General features: G+C 50.4%; 1 protein-coding gene and 1 long non-coding RNA gene across 2 annotated transcripts; one reads left to right on the plus strand and one right to left on the minus strand.

The window, feature by feature from the left end:
* Nucleotides 1–273: 273 nt before the first annotated feature.
* On the minus strand, nucleotides 274–1,124 carry RNF228 (ring finger protein 228). The gene is given in 2 exon segments (XM_068954718.1): nucleotides 274–640; nucleotides 642–1,124. Coding segments are annotated over 2 exon segments (816 nt in total). The 5' UTR covers nucleotides 1,091–1,124.
* A 108-nt stretch (nucleotides 1,125–1,232) lies between these two features.
* LOC104144612 (uncharacterized) lies at nucleotides 1,233–9,215 on the plus strand. Its single transcript, XR_694159.2, has 4 exons — nucleotides 1,233–1,586; nucleotides 1,881–2,063; nucleotides 4,315–4,390; nucleotides 8,682–9,215. It is a non-coding gene; the product is annotated as an uncharacterized lncRNA (long non-coding RNA).
* The last annotated feature ends 689 nt before the right edge of the window (nucleotides 9,216–9,904 follow it).

Below are 9,904 nucleotides of genomic sequence, written 5' to 3' on the forward strand. Positions count from 1 at the left end.
ACCAAAAAAAAAAACCCTACTCAGTGCGTTGTAGGGATACAGCGGCTCAGCCTCTTTAAGATCATAACACCGCCTAACAGAGCTGCTCCTACATGCCCTTGGTTACTTCACAAAGGGGAAAAAAGGCCGCAGGCGCCGCGCTGCTCCGCGGCCGCAGCCCTCCAGCTGCCTTCCAGGCGGGGGCAACAGCAGCACGCCGCTCTTCCCGGGCAGGAGGCGGCGGCCGGCGGGGCCCGGGGCCGCTGCCGCTGCGCGCACCCCGCCGCCCCCGCGCTACGTGCGCCCGCCGCCGCGGGCGGGGGCCGCCGCCGCCGCCCGCCGCCGCGGGGGGCCGCTGCCGCCCGTCGCCGCCGCCTCGGGCCGGTACTTGAGCCAGCAGATGAGCCAGGTGACGACGACGGAGACGAGGGCGAGCACGCTGGCCACCGACAGGCAGATGGGCCCCACGGGCGAGGGCGGCGCGGCGACGGCCCCCCCTTCGCCGCCGTAGCGGTTGACGAAGATGAGGCCGGTGAAGAGCAGCACCACCATGGCCAGGAAGGAGACGACGACGCAGACGCAGCCGGCGCTGAGCGCCGCCCGCTTGCAGCTCTGGCAGCTCTCGTAGCCGCCGGGGGCGGCGGCGGCGGGCGGCGGGGAGGCGGCGGCGCGGCGGCGGCGGCGGCGGCGGCGGGAGCCGGTCCTGCGGCAGCGGGTCGCGGGCCCGCAGCTGGGGCGGGCAGGCGGCCGCCAGCTTGGTGTTGACGGGCAGGCCGTGCACCCGGCCGTCGGGCAGCGCCGTGCGGTGGCGGCACAGCGGGCAGGCCAGCCAGGCGGCGGCGGCGGCGGCGGCGGCGGCGGCGGGGTGCTGGGCGGCGGCGGGGGGGTGCTGGGCGGCGGCGGCGGCGGCGGGGGGGTGCTGGGCGGCGCGCAGGTGCAGCTGGCTGAGGCACTCCTGGCAGAAGGTGTGCAGGCACTCCAGCAGCTTGGGCGCCCGCCGCTCCGGGTCGAAGTAGTTGTAGCAGATCTTGCACTCGTAGTCCTCGTAGCTGGCGGCGGCCGCCTGCCCCCCGCCGCGCCCTACGCTGCCCTCCCCCGCCGCCTCGGCCATAGCATCGCCGGTGCTGGCCCCGCCGCCGCCGCCTCCCCCCGGCCGCGCCCGCGGCTCTGCGCGCCGGGGCCGGCGGCGACAGAGGGGCCCGCGGCCGCCCGGCTGCGCCGCCGCCGCCGTCACGGGGGGCGGGGGCGGCCCCGGCGCCTCCCGCTGCGCTGCGCTGCGCCGCGCGGAGCGGAGCGCGCCCGCCGCCGCCGCCGGCGGAGCCGCCCCGAGGGGAGCCCCGCTCGCGCTCGCGTTGCTTTTAACCCTTCCGCGGGCGCGGGGCGGGGGGGGATTCTCCCGCGCGACCGCGGCCGGCTGCGATCAGGCCACGCGCGAAAGGTCTGCGGCGGCGGTGAGCGCTGCTGCTCGGGCCTTGACGTGGGAGCGGCAGGTGGACGTGGGCTCGGCGCCCGGGCGAGCCGCTGCCTCTGCTGCTTCTCCTGGGGAAGGTGCCGAGACGCTTGCCGGCACGGCGATTTCCGTTCTTTGGGAACAACGGAAATAAAAGGTATTTGGGTTTTTTTTTTGGTTTTATTTCTTTCCGGATAACGGAGATGGACATCACTGCTGAGGCTTGTAGGCGTACGCCACCATTGTATTATAGCGTTGAGAGCTTTTGTCCAGTCTAATTAAAAATAATCTGAGCAGGAAGGCTTTCACAGCTTCCAGTGTCATGCTGGTAAACAATCCGGTAGGTTTCGCTGAGTCAAATTCTGATTTGTGGCATCCTGGAAACCTCGAGTAACGCCGTTATCTTTCACGTGTATCACAGGCCATGAAAATAAATTATTTCTCTTTGTAGTTCTGAAAAAGCACCTGCCATCGGGGTAGCTGCAGGCAGGCGAAGATAGACCGCCCGGGCGTGTTGCTAAAGCTGCTGGCTCGGGAAAGTCAGCTCTGGAGCATCTCGGCTGCAGCATCTTCCCCGTCCTCTGCCGTGTGACGCACTGTATCAGGCACGCCACATCGCAAATGCTGCGGGAAGGTAGACTCTCCCTCAGTACTAGAGTACTAGACCCTTCTTCTAATCTGTCTATACTAGGCCTTGTTTTTTTTTTTTTCCTTCCCCCTGCAGTCCTAAGCTGTTCTTGAAGGAGTTGAGCAAACTGGGGAAACAGTTAATCGTTTAAAGGGCTGATTTCTTTGGGAAGATGAAAAGGCCCATATTGCTAAGTTATGAGGGCAGGTTTGAATACTGTCCGCAAAGACTTGAATGATAAATCTAGGGCAAGAGAAAACTTGTCTAAAGTCGATCAGCTTAGTATAATCTGAAATAATGGGATAAAGTCACAAGGAGGAAGTAAGAACATTCTCTGTACAGAGGCCAGATCCTTCCTTTCTATAACTTATTCTAGGACATGTCTCAAAATCTATTAAAAAGCTAGCTTCAGTCTGCGAAGAAAAGAAGGAAAATGACTTTTGCTCTCACTGTCCACAGCGCATAGCTGCTTCTGCGTGCGCAGTCAAAAATCGCCCCTTTGAACATTTATAACCTCAGAGCTAATTGCCCCACAGTCACTTTAAGAACCTTTTGCAATATTATTGTTTTCCTGGTGCTGCATATAATCCCTCATGCATTTGGGCTGCTTTCATCTAGCTCTCTTATCTTGCATTTTTTTACACTGAGTCTCATCTTATTTCCTGCACGCATTCTTCAATCCCTTAATGTATGTTTCTGGGATTTTTGTGTTGTTGCCTGCTAGTGTTTCAACAATTCCCAGTGTAGTGTTGTCTTCCCATTTAATTAGTTCACTGTTTAGTTTCTGGAGGTCTTTGATACAGAGGTATGTGAAATTATCCCAGGCACCACCCTTCCACTTAATATTATTGCCGTTTTTATTACCCTACAACTCTCAATTAATTTTCAAGGTATGTGAAAGTGCTTAGATCCAAGCAAACTTGAATTAATTTTTCAAGTAACATTTTTTGAGGCACTGTATCAAATGCTTTAATAAAGTCCAGATATATCAACTGCATTTCTGGATCAAACTGCTTTGCCTTTGTCTTTTGTGCTCTGAGTTTTCTTATCTGATCTGTATCTGCCTTGAGGTCAGCTGAAACTGCACCTAATAAGAATATGAAAGTCAGCAGTGGGAAAGCTTCCTGTAATTCTAGCATGAAAACCCTGTAAATTGCGAAGTTGAGCGTAGCTGAAAAATAATAATAATAAAAAAATCAATTAAAAATGCTAGATATGAAGTTAGGATAAAATTTACATTTTTTGATTAAAAACCATCAGTGAGAAAAAGGAATGCGTAGTCACAGAAACTTCTTTGATAGTAGTTGCTCTCGTGAGCAAAGTGCTGTATAACTGCATCCTGCACAAGCAAGGTCATCTTATGATGTGACGTGCTGTCCCTATACAGTATTATTTTTCGGCAAATGTACACAGCGTGGGGAGTCACAGCAGCGGTGGCTGTCCCTGCCCTGATGTGTCTTGAGACACTGCTTTTTCTCCGGAAGGACGCAGCTGGTGGTTACCGTGTTTGTATGCCCCGTGGCACTTGCAGTCCCTGTCCTTACCCTTGTGCCAGCGCGGGAACTCGTGAGATCATACCGTACCTCAGGTCATGGCGATGGTCCGGTCGAAACCTTTTCACTTTTTTATTAGTTTTTCTGCTGGACCAACTCTGTGAACCAGCTTACTGTTGCGTCGCGTAAGCTCTGCCGCCAGCGCAAGGAAAACGGAGGTGGTTGTGGCCGGTAGAGGAAATGAGGCTGGGACCACAGCAACTGGGCTTGTGTGCGTTTATCTTACTAAGGAACGAAACCCTTAATGATTTCAGTCCTTTTAGTCTTCAGCTGAGTTGATGTTAAGAGCTGACTTTTGGCTGAACCAGTATCTAAGATTCTGGATGTTATTCAGCAGAAGTTGTGCTATCAATTCTGAGCAAAAGTGGCAAACACATTTTTCCACTTAAAATAGTCATCCTGCAGCTGGTAAGAATTGATTTTTAGCATTTTAAATATTGGGCCTGATTTACCCAGTGCAGTGTGCCAGTTTTATGCTGGTGAAAGACTTAATCTAAGGGAACTGCGGCAGTGTAAAATGAAGTCGCTGATGAATCAAGCCCCAAATGTCGTGAAAGACTCCTCGCTTTTTCACCGGGGACACGCTGGCATCCATCCCTGTGGCAATGAGGTCCTGTTTAGCTGTTTTAATTCTTTAGAATCTCTATATTGCTGTGCAACAAATGTGTTTAATTAAATTTACTATCTTGCTGTTTTATTTATAGGTAGGAAGAAAGTTTTCTCTGATGGACACATTAGGCAGGAAAGGACAGGATGCCAATCCGCGCACAGGTAAAACAGGTTAGAAAAGCGTTTTTATGTTTATGTTTCCTGTACAGTTCAACAATGAAGTAGCTCATTTTGAACTGATACAAAGGTCATTGAAGTCAGACAGCTCTTTGGTAAGTCCTTGTGGTTTAGTATATTATTCTGGTTGACATCAGATGCTTATTGATGATATTTTAATATGAGGATTTTTACTTTTACCAAAGCCTACTTAGTGTATTAGTTTCTGGAGTGCATTAAAGTTACTAAGCCTAGAGCTCATTTGGTAAATATTTAGAAAAAAAGAAGCCTGCTGCTTTTCATCCTTCCCTGTGATTGTATCGCAGGACACTGCAAATCAGCTTCTGCTTTCTTCACGTTAAATGTTTTATTTCATGTGATGTGTTTCTGAATAATTTATAATTAAAGTGCTTTTTTACCTTTTCCCTCTACTGTAAAAGCTCTTGCATGCGCTCTCCGTTGCATGCAGTACAGAAAACAATGTTAATTTTCAGAAACGTTTGCATGCTGTCGCAGGGAGCTGCAAGAGGAAGAGCAAGGATTACGGTTAGGACCAATTCCACACGCGAGTCATGGCCATATACAGCACGTGTTGGGCTCTTGGCGCGTTGCATAGGAAAGATACTGTATGTGGGTGCAGGGGGGACCTTACTTGGCCGTCGTTCCCCTCCCAGCCCCTCTCTGTGCTCTTGTAGCTGCTCAGTATGGTTCTAGTTCAGTTGCCCCGAGAAATGAGTCGAAGATCCAGGATTTTCTACATGTGAAGCTGCTTTCTGTTGGAAGGGGAGAAAGACCAGGGGGTGGACATCGCCCTGGGGTCGCCCTGCTGATGGTTCCCGAAGCGGCAGCGGCGGCGCTGTGTTGGGGCACGTCTGCCCTGGGTTTTGGCAGGGATTTAACTAAACTTGTTGAAAACGGTGTTTAAAGAGGTGCAGTCTTCTAAGGTGGTTGCAGCGGCAGGTGTAAATGTGTTTGTACAAAATTCACCTTCTAGTTAACAGCCTAATTCAAACCCTTTCCTGTTGCTATAGCTGAGAAAGCACTCTAGGAATTGTACTAATCTAACTGTTTTTTTCTCTTTTTCTTCAAAAACGACTTGGCTAAAAAAAGGCTAAATGTGAATTCAGCAAGTCCGTTGCTTCGCGCAGCCCTGTGTTTCCCGCGCGCCCTAGTCACAGCGAAGGCGGAACGGGAGGGTGAAGCGCTCGTGCGGCGCTAGCGCGGGGCAGGCAGAGCTGGCGCGGCAGGAGGCTCGCGAGGAGGCGGGACGGCTGTGACGCACGTACCGCTTGGGGGCCCAAAACTGCCTATATGTTATGGTTACGCTGGCCATGTTAAAGCACCTATGTGGGAAAGCGTAGCCAGAATTAATAATCACAAACAGTGGCGATTAGTGTAATTAGTGAATAACAGCATCGCTGTTTGCTCTGGGGCAGTGACTTTCTGCCGCCCACGTCGTCCTTGCCTTTTACTGACAAAGAAAAGCTGTTTCTGCGTGGAATAAAAGATTCTGCCGAGCTTCAGGAGCTTCGTTCAAAATACGCAGCGCACGTTTCAGTTGCTGCTTTTATTACATTGGCAATGTCGATTTGAAACAGGAGTGGTTATTTCTGAAGTCAAATCCTGACCCGGGGACGCTGGTAAGAATTTTGTCGTCGGCTTCAAAGGGGGCAAGATTTGATCCTTGATAATGACAGGGACTTGTTTTCTAAGCCGGTTTTGAAACAACTACTATTGGTCAGACCACAGTGTTATGTATATATGCTCAAATCAATTTTATTCAGAATAAGCAACAGCTGAAGGTTTTGGGTTTTTTGCATTCATACTGTTGCATCTATGCAGATGTTAAAATTGTAATTTTTCTGTTCGGAGCTGAAATGTTGACATGGGAACTTCTTAGAGGTTTAGACAAACTTTCACATCTTCTCCCAAGAAATACGAGATTCGTATTTCGTATATTCGAATATATATATATTCGTTCACTTGCCGTGAACCTAAAACACCCCTTGCCCGCCTCCCCAGGAGCAGGAGCGACCCGAGGTCTAGAAGAGCTCCCATGGGAGCAAACCGAATAGTCGAGGAGTCCCCGACCGAGAGGGGCACCCGAGCGGGGATGCCGCGGCCGGCTCGGGGGCTCAGCCCTGAGCCGGCCACGCCAGGCGCTCTCCAGCGTTCGAAGGGGCTGAGCGCTGCCAGACGGGCTACGGCCAACCTGAAACTCCCCTGCCAAGGGCGACCGTAACTCTAGAAGGAAAAGGATATCTGATTTGGTACTTGGCGTACGCTCGTTAGCTGTTCTGTCGTGCTGGCCCACTGGTTTTCATAATATTGGAAAGGAAGATGAGAAACTTGCTTCTAATGGGTTGATTAGCTATTTAATGTTTTGGAACAAAAGCAGCTAACGATGGGAGCAAGAGCTAAGGATGTAGGAGCGAGAGCTAAGGATGTTAGAGCTGGAGAGAAAACTCTCCAATTAACTAAAAATGTAGTTCCAGCCGAGTCAAGAAGGAGACTCCTTCACCCCAATTTGAAACCTAAATTACTTTAATTGAAGAGTTTATGGTTCCTGGGTTTTATAAGTAAGAATAATTGCAAATGAATTCAATTGCAGTTTTTGGTTCACAATTGTTTTTCCCACAAAAACGTGGGCTAAATTTGTCCTCCCACCAGTGAATGCCGATTTGGAACAATTCCACTGAATTCGTTGCGGTTACCCTGCTTACACGTTCCTGAGCGAGTACCGAATCGTGCCCTGCGTGCCTAATTTCTCCACTTCTAGACCTGAGGGAGCGTCGCAGGGAGCCAGGCAGAGAGCGCTTCCATTCCAGATCAGGTCTTTCATGTGCAGATTATAAAATCAGTGAACAACAAGCTTCTTTTGGCAGTTACTTTAAAAGAGCCCTTTAGATGATTTTATCAGCAGCAGAAGAGGCAATTCATTCTTTGTGCTAGGGATCACCGTAGATCTCATTTGGGGAGATGTGATCTATACTGACGGTTTTTCATGTTGAGAGAAAATACTGTATTTGGAGGAAAATTCTTGGGGCCACTTCAGGTCTCTGGAAACAGTTCTGCCCTCAGAAACGTCATCCTGCAATCTCAGCGATATGTTTTTTTCACGGGGTATTTAGATCAATAGTTTTGTTTTATGTATTTCTGTAGTCTCGTCTCATCTGTTTGACTGTCTGATGCTTCAAATACGATTTTAGAATCTTGTCCAAAGCTGCTGCCTCCGTTCCACTGGAGGCACGGACTTTGCGTTGTAGTTGTGGCTCAGGCCTGTAGATGCAAATGCAAGAAAGCAACCAAGGAACGCGTCTTCTCTCAGCTCTTGCATTGCTGGAGGCCTCATAGCTGCTGAGAAAAGGAGTTAAAATAAAATGTTTTCTCCAGACATTGCCAGGAAAGCTGCCAACCGGATGGATGATGCATGATGAGCAGAGACCAGTCATGGTTACAAGCTCTGCAGGTGCTACCTTTGTCTTTTAAAAGAATGCATATTCCCCAAATGCGTGCGTATAAATCGAGATAACAGGGTGGGCAGCGATGCCTTTTGTAAAACAGTGAAGGGATCTCTCCAGCCTTTTGTTCTCTGGTTATTCTGTAGGCCAGTACTGTGAAGCAGGGCTTTGCAGGTAGTCGTGTCCAGCCTTTCAGATATGGCTCTGAACCGTCAAATAGCATTGCAAGTTTAGGGCAGCTAGCATGAAAGTAAGTCGTACAGGTTCAGTAGCTTGTGTGCAAGGGCCGCAGGCGAGGCCGCCAGCCCGTAAACGCTGCCGTAACGTCCGCCCTCCCAGGCCAGGGTGGAAGAGCTCCTGCCGCGTGCGGTCGATCATCTCGCGGCCGAGATTTCGTGTTCCACAATTGGATGCAGAGAAAATATTTTTGCTAAAATGCTGAAAAGCAGGGATCATTACTAAAATAGCAGTACAGGCAGTTGGTAGGGTTTGCGTTATAGGGAGATGACGGAGTATGGCCACATGTCTCTCCAGCAAAAAATACTGAAAATATCTGCCATTTGGTGATATTTAGATATATTTCAACAGCAAAATGTTTGCTCTGAGAGTGAGGCATAAGAGAACAGCACTTCTGTGATGAGTTGCTCGAGGCGGCAGCCGCGTTGAGAGGAGGGATGAGGGAACCAGCCAGGCGAGCCACCTGCCGAAATCTGCCTGCATCCGAGTTCAGTGCCGTCTCCCCTAAGAGCCCTTTATTTCTGTCTTTCTTGTGGGTCCCTTTTCCTTGCTTTACTTCCCGCAGTTTGAGAAGGATCATATTTACAAGGGTTTCCGCCTTGTTTCAGGAAGCAAGGGCATGGCAGTCTGCGGCTCTGGAAATGCACTGGTGTACGCTGGCTGAGAGTTTGCCCTTGTTCCAGCCCTCGGGGGCCGGTCCAGGCCTGACACAGAAAAAACCTGTTCTGCAAGGGGGGAATTTACCTTCACGTCGCGCCTCGGACAGAGGGTAATCTCAGCTTCCTTTACCCAGATGTAAGAATGGCAGTATTCTTGCTTCATCGATAGCTGACTGCTAATTGCTAGAATCAGGGCAAATTCCCAGGATAAGCTTTTCTTATTACTGTGAACTACTGTGGTTCCTTTTATTGCTTACAGCATTTAAATCGGGTGACCTATATTATTTCTAGTGAATCAAGGCAAAACGTTGCCCGACCTCCTAACGATTGGCTCCATCTACTCTCCCATAAAGGATGTGCCTATGTAGGCTTCTTGGTTTCCTGCCAGTCAATCAATGTTAACAAATTGACATATGGCTGTGGGATTTTTTGTTATCTTTTAAATAGGATCAATGACATTAAGGTTTGTCATGTAAATAGTACAAATAAAGCAAAAAAACCCAAGAGCTATTGATGGTTTTAAGATGACATCTGCAGCGTGGGTGGCAGTAGAATGAAATGCAGAGAATCTCAGAGCTCTGTATAGTTGAATGAATTGACTGCACATTTATTTTTTGGTGGTTTCAAAAACATTGCTTACCCCGATCTCGTGCAGACAGACAAAGTAAGATCTATGAACTAACGCACTGTCAGTCAAAGAGTTTCAGAAGGGATTAGTGCTAGTCACTGTACGTTTTATAAAGCTGTGAGTAAAAATAATAACTGACTGCAAAAAATCAGGATTAAAAGTGAACAGAGGGCATAAAAAAGCCGAAGGAAAACGTGTCAGCAGCCCAGTCAGTCTGTGGAGTCCCTCCTTCATACAGGATTGAAACAAGAGCCAAAAGTCTGCACGAGGCTGAATCTGCCATGGCTGCTCTTCTGCTCTGGCCGCGCGAAACCCGCGCTGCCGGGGCAGGATAAACCCGCGCTGCCCCTCGCCGGCGACTATCGAATCGTCTTCCGCCGAGGACGCTGCGCCTTGAGAACCGGCAGCTCCCTTCCGTCCTACGATTATGCTGTGCGTTTCTGCGCGGGCTGGGCGGGAGACCTCGCACCAGCAGCGGGCCGCGGGAGGAAGGCGGGCGCCTTTGCCCTGCGCAAAACTGACCTGCTGGGACGGGCGACGAGGC

Source organism: Struthio camelus, chromosome 9 (assembly GCF_040807025.1).
Source record: "Struthio camelus isolate bStrCam1 chromosome 9, bStrCam1.hap1, whole genome shotgun sequence".
NCBI lineage: Eukaryota > Metazoa > Chordata > Aves > Struthioniformes > Struthionidae > Struthio > Struthio camelus.